The sequence below is a fragment of the Chrysemys picta genome, chromosome 16, assembly GCF_011386835.1.
Source record: "Chrysemys picta bellii isolate R12L10 chromosome 16, ASM1138683v2, whole genome shotgun sequence".
In the NCBI taxonomy this organism is placed as follows: Eukaryota; Metazoa; Chordata; order Testudines; family Emydidae; genus Chrysemys; species Chrysemys picta.
The window spans coordinates 11330732-11347364 of NC_088806.1; the positions used below are offsets into that span (position 1 = coordinate 11330732).

The 16633-nt window shown below is 49.6% G+C and overlaps 1 protein-coding gene and 1 long non-coding RNA gene across 5 annotated transcripts in view; one reads left to right on the plus strand and one right to left on the minus strand.

The window, feature by feature from the left end:
- Positions 1 to 6787, plus strand: part of LOC135972074 (zinc finger protein 271-like) — a 312092-nt gene extending 305305 nt beyond the window's left edge. For all 4 annotated transcript variants that reach the window (XM_065569605.1, XM_065569604.1, XM_065569607.1 and 1 more), the window contains one exon: positions 752 to 6787. In XM_065569605.1, the coding sequence (XP_065425677.1) occupies positions 752 to 1143 (392 nt within the window). In that variant the 3' untranslated portion in view covers positions 1144 to 6787. The remainder of the gene's footprint in view (positions 1 to 751) is intronic.
- The window catches only part of LOC135976000 (uncharacterized), a 262775-nt gene that overhangs the window by 238478 nt on the left and 7664 nt on the right, over positions 1 to 16633 (minus strand). The gene's annotated exons all lie outside the window — the stretch shown is intronic.

Below are 16633 nucleotides of genomic sequence, written 5' to 3' on the forward strand. Positions count from 1 at the left end.
GTACTCCCAAAGCCTTTGCAAAAGGTTTCTGGGGAGGGCTGCCTTATCCCGTCCGCCATGGTAGGACACTTTACCACGCCAGGCGAGTAGCACGTAGTCTGGAATCATTGCATAACAAAGCATGGCAGCGTATGGTCCCGGTGTTTGCTGGTATGCAGACAACATCCATTCCTTATCTCTCTTTGTTATCGTCAGGAGAGTGATATCATTCACGGTCACCTGATTGAAATGGGGTGATTTTATTAAGGGGACTTTCAGAGGTGTCCGTTCCTGCTCGGCTGAACAGAAATGTTCCCCACTGTTAGCCACGCGGTGCGGGGGAGGAATGATCATCCCAGAGAATTGGGTGTGTGTGGGGGGGGTAGTTGGGTTTGTGCTACATGTTAACCTGGAAACTGCAGCCCCTCCTTTTACATTGCAAACCCATTTTAAATGGCCAACCCAACGGGTGCTTGGTATGGGAAATGGGGGCGCTGCTGTTGGAAACCATTCCCACATGTTATGAAGGTTAAAAAAGCCAAAAGACTGTGGATTACCGTGGCTGCCTGCAAGCCAAATTCTGTTGCCTGGCACCGCGTGAGTGATCTCTCACACCAAACCGGCAGGCCCTCAATATAAGAGGAAAAATGCGACCTTGTAACGAAAGCACATGTGCTGTGTAATGTGAACAGCAAAATTTAACGTGAAAGAGTGTACCCATTGTTCTCTAAAATGTGTCTTTTTTAACCACCTTTCCCTTCTCCTCCACCAGCTGCAAATGTTTCTCCTTCACAGAGGCTAGCGAAGATTAGAAGCAGAAAACGGTGGACTCGGGATGATATGTTCTTGGAGCTCCAGATGTCCTCCCACACTGACAGAGCACAGCAGAATGCGTGGAGGCAGTCAATGTCAGAGTGCAAAAAAGCACAATATAAACGAGGGGAGAGGTGGTGGGCTGAATCGCGGGTGAGGAGAGCAAGTGGCAGCCTGAAGAGGATAGGTGGCATCAGCTTGCTGACAGAAGGCAAAAGTCGATGCTCCGGCTGCTGGAGCATCAAACTGAAATGCTGCAGCGTATGGTTGAGCTACAGGAAAGGCAGCAGGAGCAGAGACCGCCACTACAGCCCCTGTGTAACCAACAGCCCTCCTCCCCAAGTTCCATAGCCTCCTCACCCAGATGCCCAAGAACGTGGGGGGGGGGAGTGGGCTCCGGCCACCCAGCCACTCCACCCCAGATGATTGCCTTCAGTAAGTGTTAAAGTTTTAAGTTTTAAACTGCAGTGTGTCCTTTTCCTTCCCTCCTCCCCCACCCCTTCCAGGCTACCTTGGCAGTTATCCCCCTAGTTGTGTGATGAATTAATAAAGAATGTACGAATGTGAAGTAACAATGACTTTATTGCCTCTGCAAGCGGTGCTCGAAGGGGGTAGGGGAGGGTGGTTAGTTTACAGGGAAGTAGAGTGAACCGGGGGGAGGGGAAAGGACGGTTCATCAAGGAGAAACAAACAGAAGTTTCACACCGTAGCCTGGCCAGTCACAAAACTGGTTTTCAAAGCTTCTCTGATGTGCACCGCGCCCTGCTGTACTCTTCTAACCGCCCTGGTATCTGGCTGCACGTAATCAGTGGCTAGGCGATTTGCTTCAACCTCCCACCCCGCCATAAATGTCTCCCCCTTACTCTCACAGATATTGTGGAGCGCACAGCAAGCAGCAATAACAATTGGAATATTGGCTTTGCTGAGGTCTATCCGAGTCAGTAAACTGCGCCAGCGCACTTTTAAACATCCAAGTGCACATTCTACCAGCATTCTGCACTTGCTCAGCCTATAGTTGAACAGTTCTTTGACTGTTCCAGGATTTCCAATTCTTCCTGCTTGTTTCCCAGGCTTCGTGTGTTGGTTTACAGGCATCTAAGATAACTAGCCAGTTGCCCTGCTTTCTCAATATGCATCAGGAGCCCCCCCCCATTGCATCCTCCTCCTTGTGTTTCCTCCCGGTATCCCACTTCCCCACTTACCTCAGGGCTTAGGTCACCATCCACCGTTGAACCTAGTTTAAAGCCCTCCTCACTAGGTTAACAACCCTGTCTGCGAAGATACTCTTCCCTCTCTTCATTAGGTGGATCCCATCTCTTTCTAGCAATCCTTCTTCCCGGAACAACATCCCATGGTTGAGGAATCCAAAGCCCTGTCTCCAACACCACCTGCGTAACAATGCATTTACCGCCACAATTCGACGGTGCCTACCTGGGCCTTTTTCTTCAAAAGGGAGGATGGACGAGAACACGACTTGTGCCTCAAACTCCTTTATGCTTCTTCTCAGATCTACGTAGTCTGCAGTGACCCATTCAAGGTCATTGTTGGCATTATCATTGGTGCCCATGTGGAGAAGTAGGAAGGGTAGTGGTCCGAGGGCTTGATCAGTCTCGGCAGACACTCCATCACAAGCAGCACACTTCTCGAGTCTCCCAGTCTGGTCAGCAGATGGATGACTCTGTCCCCTTAGGGAAGAGTCCCCGACCACCACCACCCATCTCCTCCTCTTGGAAGTAGTGGTCATGGAACCCCCATCCCTAGGACAATGCGTCTCATGCCTTCTGGTCGATGGGGTCTCCTTCTGATCCCTAGATTGCTCTTCCAAATCATTCTCCGCAGTAGAACCTGTGCTGAGAGCCTGAAAATGGTTTCTTACCTCTATCTGCATAGGGGGTACATGGATTCTCCTCATTCTTCTTCTGGAAGTCACATGCTGCCAGTTTTATTCCCCATTCTGTACTGCCCTCTCTGATTCTTTGGCATGTTTTGACTCCAGGACCAAATGCTGACTTCTGTACAGAAAGTCTTCATTTCCTCTGATGCAACACAAGGTTGATACTTGTGTCTTTAGTCCTTTAACCTTCTCTTCCAATATGGAGACCAGTTTGCACTTTGTACAGCCAAAGTCACTTCTGTCCTCTTGGAGAAAGACAAACAGGCACATCCTGTGCAGATCATAACAGCTGATCGCTCAGTATCTATGTCTTCCTTCTAAAAGTGTCCTCAGATGTATTTACTTCTCACAGAAGCCTGAAAGGCAAAAACACTCTTTGGCAACTCCCCCCAGGCAAACTCCCAGGCAATAGCTGATTCCATCAGAGCCATTCCATGCCTATTGGTCCCAATCTGGCTGCCTCGTTGGACAAGAAGCACTTCCATGCTGGGAAAATGATGGTAGCCAATGAGGGAATGTATCCGATTCCACGTTCAGACTGCAGGATACGTGACTGCTGAGTCCAGAGTCTGTGGTTTTGTCTCCTCATTTTGCTCTAGAGTCTGATGCATTTGTATCACTTCTCCACCTCCTGCTACTTTGAAAGATTAGAAAGTGTGAAAATAGAGCACAGGTGGTTTTTCTCATGATGCAGCCTTCCCATGTAGTGTGAGACGCTTTCCACCCACACTTCTGGGAGAAGACCCAGGGAGAATTGAACTCATAGAAATGGAAGGCTCCTAGGTTATTGTAGAATGTGACTTCACAAAAAGCTCACTTGGTGGAAATGGGAATTAAGAGAAAACTGCGCTATAGGTTTATATTTTCTAATTGTTGAATAAGTTGTTACCAGCGACAGTGAAATTAAACATGAAATTAATTAGTGTAACATAAGAGGCTGATTATGTGATAACTTTCAGTGTTACAATATAATTCAGGTTTTCTTCTAGTTCTCTCCCTGTCTGCTCTTACTATATAGAAAATACAGGTTAATCCTGAAATTAAAACCTCACTCCAAATGAATTAGAGTGGGGGAATATGTGAGAGAAATAGCATGTACGAGAATAGAGACTGCAATTATTTTTATTTTAAATGGAATTTATTTTGATAAATTTTAAATCTTCTGTTAAGAGGAAAATTACTTGAGACAAGATTTGGAACCTTTTACCCAGTTAGAGGGTAAGAGCCACAGAGTTCTCCAGGTCTCTTGTTTGCAAAGCAAAGATGTCACATCAGGCAGGAGATGTCAAAATCTAAAATGGTGATGGATGTGTGATGGTAGCTTTTCTGGGGTGGTTCTTTTTTGGGGGGTTGGTTTTTTAATGTAATTTTTGTTTTGTTTTTGCAACCAGTTATTTTTATAGATGCTGAGGCCCCTTTTCCTTTTGAGCACAGCTGTTTAACCCTCAGACCTGGCTCTGCAAACCTCCTCAGAACTGGCCTTGTGTTTCTTTTGTGTTTGATATCTTTGGGGTAACAGATCCATGCAGTTCACAGCAACAGATGCTTTGAGAAACCTGCTGGGTTAAGCGGGCCTTTTCCAAACTGACATTGGCCCAAAGTCTGCTTCAATTCAGCTGGATTGGGACACGTCTGTATCAAAGGAGTGGTTCACACCTGATTTGCCCCGAGACCTCGGGGGGAGGTGTGGTAAGATAGGATAAATAGGAATGGACAACAATACAGTTAAAGGTAAGGGTGAAAGACCCTCACCTTGCAGGTTAACAAGCCTGTTCTGTTCATTCCCTCCGAAGCATTTGGCACTCGTCACTCTCAGGCAACATACTGGGCTAGATGGATGAATGTGGCTTTCCTCATCTGAAAGCTCTGCAGCCACTGCTCGTCATCCCAGATGTGCATGACCATGTGATCCCACCACTCGGTGCTTGTCTCCTGAGCCCAAAAGTGGTGTTCCGCTGTGGTCAGCACCTCCGTGAATGCCACAAGCAATCTTGTGTCATAGCTACTTCGTGTGGTGAGATCAATGTCGAATTCCTCTGCCTTTGTAGTTTAAGGAATAACTCCACTGCCACTCGTGACTTGAAGCATATTGGTCAACAGTGCGGGACCCATTCCTGCAGCAGAAGAGGCAGAATGCGCAGTATACCAACCATTGAAAGATGGCGCCAAATGCGGACAGAAGCACAGGGATTTCTGGGATGCGAAGCAATGCCTCATGGGGCATTGGGACAGGACCCAGGATGCCCCGCAACCCCCTCTGCCATCTCACAACTCTTAGTGGCAGAAGAGGAAGCGATGCTCAGTGGGATAGCTGCCCAGAGTGCACCGCTTCCAACACCGCTGCAAGTGCCGCAAGTGTGAACACACTATTGTGCAGTCAGCTGACAGTGTGAACACACAATAATGGTTTCCCTTCAGCACTTGCTGAGCGGCGCTGAACTCCCAGCGCTTTAACTCTGCCAGTGTAGACGTAGCCTTGGAGAGACTGACTGCCAGGACCCCCAGACTGATCCCCTCTGGGGAATGAAGCACAATGTTGACAGACTATGCAGCCTTCACTAGTCTCCCTGTACCTGAAAAGCCTGCTAGCCCAAAGTGCTGGACCATCTATTCAGATACAGTTCATACTCCAGGTGAATCCAAAGACCAAGAGGTGCAGATCCAACCCCTTATAATCTTAGAAACATTTTGTTTCTTTTTCTATTTTTTTGTCTGTTTCTTTTTAGGAACCTGGAGACCTCCCAGCCTTTCTATTAGATTGGGGTGTAACTGTGTGTGTGTGTGTGTGTGTGTGTGTGTGTGTGTGCACCTCTGAAATCTACCGAGGGAAGATGCTAGGAAGAATAGTTCCCCAAATCTTAATACCCTTAAAACTGTGCCCTATGAAATGACTGAACGCATGCTCCTCACCTATGGAAGCATTGCAAGGAATTGAGGTGTCAGATGTGTATTGTTCAGCGAGAGCTGTTTGAACTTCTTTTACTAATATCTCTCTAAGGTCTGTATGTGTTTTGGGGTGAGAGGGCAAGGAGAAGTATTAGGTACACAATAGTGAAATGTAAGGTGAAAACTAATTACCTTATTTTTTTGTCTGTTTCTTTTTAGGAACCTGGAGACCTCCCAGCCTTTCTATTAGATTGGGGTGTAACTGTGTGTGTGTGTGTGTGTGTGTGTGTGTGTGTGTGTGCACCTCTGAAATCTACCGAGGGAAGATGCTAGGAAGAATAGTTCCCCAAATCTTAATACCCTTAAAACTGTGCCCTATGAAATGACTGAACGCATGCTCCTCACCTATGGAAGCATTGCAAGGAATTGAGGTGTCAGATGTGTATTGTTCAGCGAGAGCTGTTTGAACTTCTTTTACTAATATCTCTCTAAGGTCTGTATGTGTTTTGGGGTGAGAGGGCAAGGAGAAGTATTAGGTACACAATAGTGAAATGTAAGGTGAAAACTAATTACCTTTGAGGTTGTAGGCTAAATGTAAGCAATAATTTGGTATGGGTATTGAAATATTCAGCTGGGGCTACGTCTACACTATCCGCCTGAATCGGCGGGTAGAAATCGATCTCGGGGATTGAGACGCGACATTCGATCCCCGAATCTGCGCTTGTACTCCATCAGGGCAGGTAGGAGTAAGTGCTGTCGATGGGGGAGCCGCGGAGGTCGATTTGCCACCATCCTCACAGGGGGATAAGTCGGCTCTGATAGTCGAATTCAGCTACGCTATTCGCGTAGCTGAATTTGCGTATCTTAAATCGACCCCCCCCCCCCCGTAGTGAGGAAGTAGCCTGGCTAAATCTGGGTTGCACTGCCTGGGTAAAAATCTCTGGGGTTTTGGCATCACTAAATATCCACTTGCCCTCGTGGGTTGCTCTTTTAGGATTTATAAGGGTTGATTTTCTGCTGTATTAATCTGATGGTTAGACTAAATTGACAACTTGATTCCAATGCAATATCCTTGTTCACTCATTGATTTCCTGATTTGACCTGAACTTGAACACTGTATTGTTTAACCCTTAGCTGAGTGGTGTCTATAGTCATTTAGCCTTAGTGATGTGTGCTCTTGGATTTATTTATTCATGTTAATAAAACATGTAACTGGGATATTGCGTCAGTTCTTTTAATAAGCAACCGGGGCTGGAACTTTTATTTGTATATTTCCCTTTAATTCAATCTCCATTTTCTTCATTTCATACTCTGCTAAATTAAGAAATGTGCAGCAACAAAAACTGACACAAACCTGCTGCTGCCCCATTCTGTGCCCATCCAGCGTATAGAACAGACACCTCCTGGGGCAGGGAATGTAACACTGGACTGTAAATACAGATTCATGTTCCCAAGGTTTGCTGTCTTTTTCAAATTGTGGCATAAGGGTGACACCTACATCTCCTTGTAATCACGCCTGGCAGGAAGGAGACCCCTATGTGCATTCTCTTGGGAGACAGGGAGATCTGGGAGACCCTGGACACTGGGGGATATTTACCCAGAGCTCAGGAGCAATCTACTCAGGGATGATGCAGGAGAAAAAAGCTGGGGGCTGCTTTCCCCACTTATTTCTCCCTATCCCCTTTCGGTCTCTCTCTCCTCTTTCCATTTCATCCTCCACCCCCCACCCTCTGGCAGAGAGACTTGGTCACTCCTCTGCTCCCAGGGGCGCTCACTCTCCCATAGTTGGATTGGCCCCTGCAAGTGCTAATAGGAGCGAGAGCCTGGGTGCAGGTCAGTCCCTGCAGTGGATCTGGGATGCACAGAGGCAGGAAGAGGAGCAGAGATGGGGCTAGATCTTCTTTGAATGATTGCTCATGTGTATTCCACAGTAGGTGTGCGTGCTCACCAAGTGCACTGGTGCTGCAAGTTTTTCCCCTAGCAGTATCTATAGCGGGGAGCGCCCCCCGCGACCTCTAAGGTGGAGCCTTCTTTCCTGCTGCCAGTGAAGGTGTGTCGGAACTGCTCTGCTTCAGGTTCCCTGTAGCTCGTCCCCAGAACTGTTGATTTGTTTAGTACCTGTAGTTAGTTAGCTGCGTAGTTAGTTTTAGTCAGTCAGTGAGCCCAGGCCAGGGTATGCCCCGTACCCCGGGATTTAAGTAGTGCGGTTCTTGTCGGCATTCTATGCCAAGAAGGGACCCACACACAGACATTTTGTGCTGTTTGGGAGAGACCCACATCAGTGAAAGGTGCAAAATTTGCAAATCGTTTAAGCCTTGGACCAAAAAGGAAAGAGACATTAGGCTCCAGGCCTTTCTGATGGAGTCAGTGCTGACTCCAACCCCGGAACACCCCTCCAAGCTGATACCAGGCACCGCGGTGTCAGTACATGGCGATCAGCTGGTGCCTTCAACCAGTCGACACCGCTCCCCGTCCTCGGGACAAGCCAAGAGGATGAAGATTCCCTCCTCGCAACGGCACCGAGGGAAGTCTGGGAAAGAGGCTAGGTCCATGTCAGGCAGTCCTCGATCCCCATCGGGTTCCAGGCCTCCGACTCACGTGGAGCGGAGTAGCCCGGCCCCTTCGGAACAGGCCTCTCTGGATGTCCAGATGCCTTCCGCACCTGAAGCCCTCCAGGCGGCCCAGGACGTCATGTCCATGCTGGTGCCCGGAGCCCCTCCGAAGTCAGCCCCATGCTCCAGAGGCAAGCCGCTGCTGGGATCTCAGCAGTCGCCCCCAGCTCAGTGCTGGTCTCGGTCAAGGTAATGTTCCTGATGCCGATCACCGCCCAGCGTCTGCTCGGGGAAGAGTCCACATGGATTGCCCCCGACACTGGCTAGACTGTCAGGCTGGGTTCCATCCAGCTGGGACTCGTGGCACCAGTCCTCCTCAGAGAGCGGATATCGATGGGACCACAGTGGACATCGTCATCAGTCCTCATCCTGGAAAAGTCAGGTCACAGCACAGTTATGGACGCCATTCCCAATCGGATTCTGTCTCTGAGTTGCTGCTGAGACATCGCAGCCCCGGGTGTCAATTGCCGGCGTCTCGACGTCGTGGGTCCGCCCATCGAGGCTATTCGCGGAGCAGCTATTACCGTCAGTACCAGTCCTCCACATTGAGATTGTGGTCCCGTGACCTTCACAGGTCCCGGCACTGCCACACCTCTTGGTCGAGAGACAGCAGCATATCCGACGCCAGACAGGTCTCCATTTGTAGCCGCCCTTCAACGAGCCAAACCGGCCAACCCAGATCGCTGGCCCTGCCGGTGCCAGAGCAAGTGCAGTGGCACCGAGCATCATGGCTGGCCCAGTGGTACCAGTGGGCACAGTGGCCTCCGATGCAGCCCCTGGTGGGAGCTCGCTCGGTGGCCAGAGCTTCGGCAGCTCCATCAGCATTCATCTCCAGACCCCCGACGGAAGAGTTGGTGGGACGCACATCCTTGGCACTGTGCCCAGAGTCCAACCAGGTGGTGGATCCTCCGGTGCTGTCCGACATCCAGAGCACTGCGCCGGCCTCTTCGCCTCGCCCAGAGGAGGTGATTGCAACCCTGCCCCCTCCATCCTGCAGGAGGGCTTCAGGGCCCACCAAAACCTCTTAAAGAGGGTGGCAGCAAGCCTCCATCTCCAGGCAGAGGATATGGAAGAGCCTGCGGAATCCCTGTTTAATGTGCTGTCCCCATCAGCACCTGGTACAGTGGCCTTGCTCAGCCTCAGTTATACAGGGCTGAATTCCTAGGTGGTTGTGTAGATCACAGGGACTAGGATCCTGTTCTCTGCCCCGTGGCCTTTCTGCCCCCTCACCCAGAAAGTTGCAAGCGGTTGGTGGGGGGTGGGAGAGGCAGAGTGTGGGCAGGAAGAGGGCTGAGGGGGTCATGGGGCAGAGCACAGGGGGAGCCACAGTGTGGGCGCTAGTGGCCCCCACTTCTCAGGAACTTCTGGCGGCAGCACTCCAAAGGTGACGTACCGGCATGCCACCTGCTGCCAGGATGAGTTACATCAGTGGGAGCTGCATTTTAGTGTACACACTTACACAGTTAGGTCAATGTAAGCTGTTTTATGTTGCCCTAATCCTGTAGTGTAGACCAGGGCTAAGGTCGAAAGGTTGTCTGTCTCACCAAGAGAAGTTGGCCCACCTTGTCACTATTTTAGCAAATGGTCATTTGTCTCTAAGGGTATGTCTACACTACGGGATTAATCCGAATTTATATAATTTGAATTTGGAAAACAGGTTGTATAAAGTTGAAATGTATGCGGCCACACTAAGCACATTAATTCGCCGGTGTGCGTCCAAGTACCGGGGCTAGCGTCGATTTCTGCAGCGTTGCACTGTGGGTAGCTATCCCATAGCTATCCCATAGTTCCCGCAGTCTCCCGTGCCCATTGGAATTCTGGGTTGAGATCCCAGTGCCTGATGGGACAAAAAACATCGTCGCAGGTGGTTCTGGGTACAGCCTCACCTCCTCCCTCCCTCCCTCCCTCCCTGCATGAAAGCAACGGACGGCAGACAACCATTTCGCGCCTTTTTTCCTGGGTGGGTGAACACTGCAGACTCCATGCCACGGCAAGCATGGAGCCCGCTCAGCTCAAGACAGCAGTCATGAACATTGTAAACACCTCACGCGTTCTCGTGGAGTTTATGCTGAGCCAGGACCAGAAAAACGAGGCGAGGAGGCAGTGGCAGCGCAGCGACAAGCATGATGAGGACATGGACATGGACATGGACACGGATACAGAATTCTGTGAAACCGCGGGCCCCGGTGCTTTGGAGATCATGTTGTTAATGGGGCAGATTCTATCCATGGAATGCCAATTCTGGGCAAGGGAAACAAGCACAGACTGGTGGGACCTCATAGTGTTGCAGGTGTGGGATGATTCCCAGTGGCTGCGGAACTTTCGCATGCGTAAGGGCACTTTCATGGAACTTTGTGACTTGCTGTCCCCTGCCCTGAAATGCCAGAATACCAAGATGAGAGCAGCCCTCACAGTTGAGAAGCGCGTGGCGATAGCCCTGTGGAAGCTTGCAACTCCAGACAGCTACCGGTCAGTCGGGAATCAATTTGGAGTGGGCAAATCTACTGTGGGGGCTGCTGTGATGCAAGTAGCCAAAGCAATCATTCAGGTGCTGCTACAAAAGTTAGTGACTCTGGGAAATCTGCAGGCCATAGTGGATGGTTTTGCTGCAATGGGATTCCCTAACTGTGGTGGGGCGATAGACGGAACCCATATCCCTATCTTGGCACCGGAGCACCAAGCCACCGAGTACATAAACCGCAAGGGGTACTTTTCAATGGTGCTGCAAGCACTTGTGTATCACAAGGGACGTTTCACGAACATCAACGCGGGCTGGGCGGGAAGGGTTCATGATGCTCGTGTCTTCAGGAAAACTACTCTGTTTAAAGGGCTGCAGCAAGGGACTTACTTTCCGGACCAGAAAATAACCGTTGGGGATGTTGAAATGCCAATGGTTATTCTTGGGGACCCAGCCTACCCCTTAATGCCATGGCTCATGAAGCCATACACAGGCAGCCTGGACAGGAGTCAGGAGCTGTTTAACAACAGGCTAAGCAAGTGCAGAACTGTGGTAGAATGTGCATTTGGCTGTTTAAAAGGTCGCTGGCGATCATTATTGACTCGCTTTGACCTCAGCCAAAGAAATCTCCCCATTGTTATTTCTGCTTGCTGCGTGCTCCACAATCTCTGTGAAAGTAAGGGGGAGACCTTTATGGCGGGGTGGGAGGCTGAGGCAAATCGCCTGGCTGCTGATTACGCGCAGCCAGACACCAGGGCGATTAGAAGAGCACACCAGGAAGCGCTGTGCATCAGAGAAGCTTTGAAAACCAGTTTCATGACTGGCCAGGCTACAGTGTGAAATATCTGTTTGTTTCTCCTTCATGAAAACCCGCCCCCTTTATTGACTCATTCTCTGTAAGGAACCCACCCTCCCCCTTCCCCCAGCTTTCTTTCAAACCAAATAAAGTCACTATCATTTAAAAATCATTTATTCTTTATTAATAGATTAGAAAAAGAGGGAGGGAACCCGGGTGGTATTTGGGAGGAGGATCGGTGGGAAGGAAAAGGCCACTAAAAAAAGGTTAAAAAAATGACAGCCTTTTGCTTGGGCTGTCTACTGGGGTGGAATGGGAAGGTGTACGGAGCCTCCCCCCCCCCCCCCCCCGCGCGTTCTTACACGTCTGGGTGAGGAGGATACGGAATATGGGGAGGGGGGAGGGTGGTACAGGGGCTATAGCGGCAGTCTGTTTTCCTGCAGCCGTTCCTGAATCTCCACCAGATGCCGAAGCATGTCTGTTTGCTCACGCAGCAGCCCCAGCGTTGCATCCTGCCTCCTCTGATCTTCCTGCCGCCACCTCTCATCTCTAGCGTCTCTCCTCTCCTCACGTTGGTCCCTCCTTTCCTCACGTTGGTCCCTCATGTCCTCACGTTGGTCCCTCCTGTCCTCACGTTCACTGGCTTCTTTCCTATACTTTGAAACCGTTTCCTTCCACTCATTCAGATGAGCTCTGTCACTGTGGCTGGATTCCATAATTTCAGAAAACATCTCGTCTCGCGTTCTCTTCTTACGATGCCTTATCTGTGATAGCCTTCGGGATGGAGGAGGGAGGCTTGAGGAATTTGCAGCTGCTGTAGGGAGGGGAAAAAGAGAGAATTGTTTTAAAAGATACATTTTGCAGAACAATGCTTATACTCTTTCACGGTGACCAACACTATTCACATTACATAGCACATGTGATTTCTGTGCAAGGTCGCATTTTGCCTCTTAATGCTGAGTGCCTATGGCTTTGCTGCTAGAGATCACAGGTCTGGGCAACAGAATTCGGCTTGCATGCGGCCTTGGTAAGCCATTGTCTTACAGCTTCTGCGCCCTCCTTTCCCACATACCAAGCATAGCCTGTAGAGTGCTGCGGTTTTTCTGTTAACATTCAGCAGCAGCAGAAAACAAACTAACCACCCCACCCCCCCCGCCATGAATTCTCTGGGATGATCGCTGTACCCCTCCCCCCACCGCGTGGCTGGTATCAGGGAAGATCCCTGCAGGAACCAAACTAACCACCCCACCCCCCCTCCCGCCATGAATTCTCTGGGATGATCACAGGTAGCCCTCCCCCCACCGCGTGGCTGGTAACAGGGAAGATCCCTGCTAGCCTAGCCAAACGCGAAAAGCTCAGGGCCAATTTCCCATCTGCGCTTGGCTAACTGCAGGGAAGGATTTATTTTCCGCCACAGGCAAACAGCCCAGTAGGAACGGCCACCTCTGTCCCCTTAATTAAGTTCCCGTATTTCAACCAGGTTACCAGGAGTGATATCACTCTCCTGAGGATTACACAACAAGATAAAGAACGGATGTTGCTTGAATGCCAGCAAACACCGGGACCATACGCTGCCAGGCTTTGTCAGGTAATAATACCAGATTACTTGCTGCAAGCATGGCGTGGTCAAGTGTCCTACCATGGAGGACGGAATAAGGATGCACTGCCCAGAAACCTTGTGGCAAGGCTTTTGGAGTACCTCCAGGAGAGCTTCATGGAGATGTCCCTGGAGGATTTCCGTTCCATCCCCAGACACGTTAACAGACTTTTCCAGTAGCTGAACTGACCGCAAATGCATCCCAAGTCCTCAGGGCAAAGTAATCATTAAAAACAGTTTGCTTTTAAAACAAGTTTTATATTTTAAAAGGTAAACTCACCTGAGGTCCCTTCCATGGGGTCAGGGTCTTGGGTACTGGCTTGGGAGGGTTGGGAGGGTACTTCAGTCAGGGTGAGAAAAAGATCCTGGCTGTTGGGGAGAATGGAGTGCTGTGTGCTCTCTGCAAGCTCATCCTCCTCCTCCTCCTCCTCTCCCCCATCGGCAGAATCCTCAGGTGTAGCTGATGAGACTATCCCCGACCCGGAATCCACGATCACAGGTGGGGTAGTGGTGGCAGCCCCCCCCTAGAATTGCATGCAGCTCGGCGTAAAAGCGGCATGTCCGCGGCTCTGACCCGGAGCAACCGTTTGCCTCCTTTGTTTTTTGATAGGCTTGTCTGAGCTCCTTGACTTTCACGCGGCACTGATCTGAGTCCCTATTGTGGCCTCTCTCCATCATGCCCTTGGAGATTTTTTCAAAAGTTTTGGCATTTTGTCTTTTAGAACTAAGTTCTGCAAGCACTGAATCCTCTCCCCATACAGCGATCAGATCCAGTACCTCCCGTACGGTCCATGCTGGTGCTCTTTTTCTATTATCAGCCTGCATGGTTACCTGTGCTGATGAGCTATCTGTGGTCACCTGTGCTCTCCACGTTGGGCAAACAGGAAATGAAATTCAAATGTTCGCGGGACTTTTCCTGTCTACCTGGCCAGTGCATCCGAGTTTAGATTGCTGTCCAGAGTGGTCACAATGATGCACTGTGGGATAGCTCCCGGAGGCCAATACCATCGAATTGCGGACACACTATCCCTAATTCGAAATGTTAAAATCGATTTTGGCGCTACTCCGCTCGTCGGGGTGGAGTACAGAAATCGATTTAAAGGGCCCTTTACATCGAAATAAATAGCGTCATTGTGTGGACGGTTGCAGGGTAAATTCGAATTAAAGCTGATAAATCCGAATTAAAGTCGTAGTGTAGACCAGGCCTTAGTCCCCAATGAATCTTAACTGCATTCTGTCAAACTAATATCCAGTTAGGTGACAACACCGCCTTCAGAGAAAAGGGAAAGACCCACACCATATACAGGTATAAGACACATTCAGTTTCATATAAATTGAAATTCCAGAGGAGGTTACATCTGATGATTCCGAATCAGGACAAGAGATTCTCCCATTGTGTTCTCCTCTGATCTGTTCAAATCTGCTTCACTCTGCAAAGTCTCGTTACTATTACTAGTTGTGATATTTATGAAAGGTTTAGAACCATCATAATAGGAACAACAGTCCACATTTCCACCTGCAAACAATCCCAGCTCAGCAGGAAAAAGCCCAGAAGTTGTTTTGTCAAAAGATGGAACCTGGGATTTAAACTCTGACTTATCACACTGTGTTTGGGATCCATTCAAATTCCCCTTCCAGCTCTGTGACATTTTCATGTCCAGCCCTAAGGAATCTGATTTAGGGTCAAAGAAATCAAAACATGATTCTGAAGCCCAGAGAAGAACTATTAGGATGATCAGAGGAATGGAGAACCTACCTGATGAGAGGAAACTGAAGGAGTTTGGCTTGTTTAGGCTAAGAAAACAAAGGCTGATTGGAAAGATGATTGCTCTCTATAAATTCATCAGATGGATAAACACCAGGGAGGGGAGAGGAGTTATTCAAGTTAGAGCCCAGTGTAGGAACAAGAACAAATGGATATAATCTGGCCCTCTACAAATTTAGGCTGGAAATTACAAGAAGGTTTCCCACCAGCAGAGCTGTGACATTCCAGAACAGCTGTCAAAGGCAGTAGTGGGGACAACAAAACCTAACTTGGTTCAAGATTGAGCTTGATAAGGGGACAGCATGATGAGATTTCCTACCGTGGCATATGGCCCCTGCATGATTGCTAATAGAAACATCTCCAGTGGTCACAGATGGGACACTAGAGGGGAAGGGCTCAGAGTTCTTACAATTTTTTCTCCAGATCTTTGGCTGGTGGGTCTCACCCACATGGTCACCATCTAACTGATCATCATATTTGACATAGGGAAGAAATTCTTCCCCAGGTCAGATTGGTAGAGACCCAAGTGTGTGTGTATGTGTGTGTGTTCACCTTCCTCTGGAGCATGAGGTACAGGTAACTTGCTGGTTTGGACTAGAGCAGTGCCTCTCAAACGTTTTTACTGGTGACCCCTTTCACACAGCAAGCCTCTGAGTGCGACCCCCCATTATAAATTAAAAACACTTTTTAATATAGTTAACACCATTATAAATGCTGAAGGCAAAGTGGGGCTGGGGGGGGCGGAGGCTGACAGCTTACGACTCCCCATGTAATAACCTCGTGACCCCCTGAAGGGTCCCAATCCCCAGTCTGAGAACCCATGGACTAGACTAAATTGTGGAGTCTGTCATATGAAATCTTTAAATCATGATTTGAGGACTTCAGGAGGTCAGCCAGAGGTTGAGGGCAGTAGTGGGTGGGTGAGGTTCTGTAGCCTGTGATGTGCGGGAGGTTAGATTGGATGCTCATGTCATGCTGTCTGAGGCAGCTCGGAACTGAGAGTGCCGATCTCAGGTCAGAAATCAGGGCAGGACCCCCCCCCCCCCCAAATTGGTGAGATACTTAGGTTTCATAGAATCATAGATAATTAGGTTTCACCAAGCCAGGAACAAATGTGAACCCCTGGATTATAGTATCAGTCTTACCATGGAGCCACAGGCCCCTGAGGCTCTCCAGCCCCCTTCTCTACCACCCAGACAAACTAGAATTTGTAATGAAAAGTTATTGAAGCCAAAGATCCGCACCTTAGGTTGCCCCTTGTGATGAAGTGGGAACGTTCTTAATGTTTTGCATTGTGACAGGGTGTACTTGCCCTGCATTGGAGATGACAGGGTTAAGGCAGCACTCTTGGCAGTGGAAGCCACGCCCCCTCGTCCCTACTGGGCATGCTCCAACGGCTGCTACAGTATAAAAGGGAGCAGCCCAGCTCAGTCAGGGCTGACCACTGAGTAGGGAGGATGCACCTCATTGGCTCCAGCTGAGGAGCAGCTGGAATTCCAGGCCACAGGAGCAGGAGATGCTGAGATCCAGACAGGTGCCCAGGTACCCCAGGGAGATTGCAGTTGCCGGGCTTGGATCCCCCTACCCTTTGAGTAGGCAGCCCACCAAACCTCCCTTATTGACTCTGGCCATTGGGCTGCACTTCCCTGCAGCTTAGGAGAGCCCTATTTACTCTGGCCATTGGGCTACACAGCCCCAACGCTAAGGACAGCCATACAGACTTAAGTGCGGGGCTACTATACCCTTGACCCAACCCCCAGGATGATGGGGGGTTCTTGCTCTGTGACATGCAAGAATACTGTGTGCCCCTCAGTTTCCCCTATGTGTTGCACA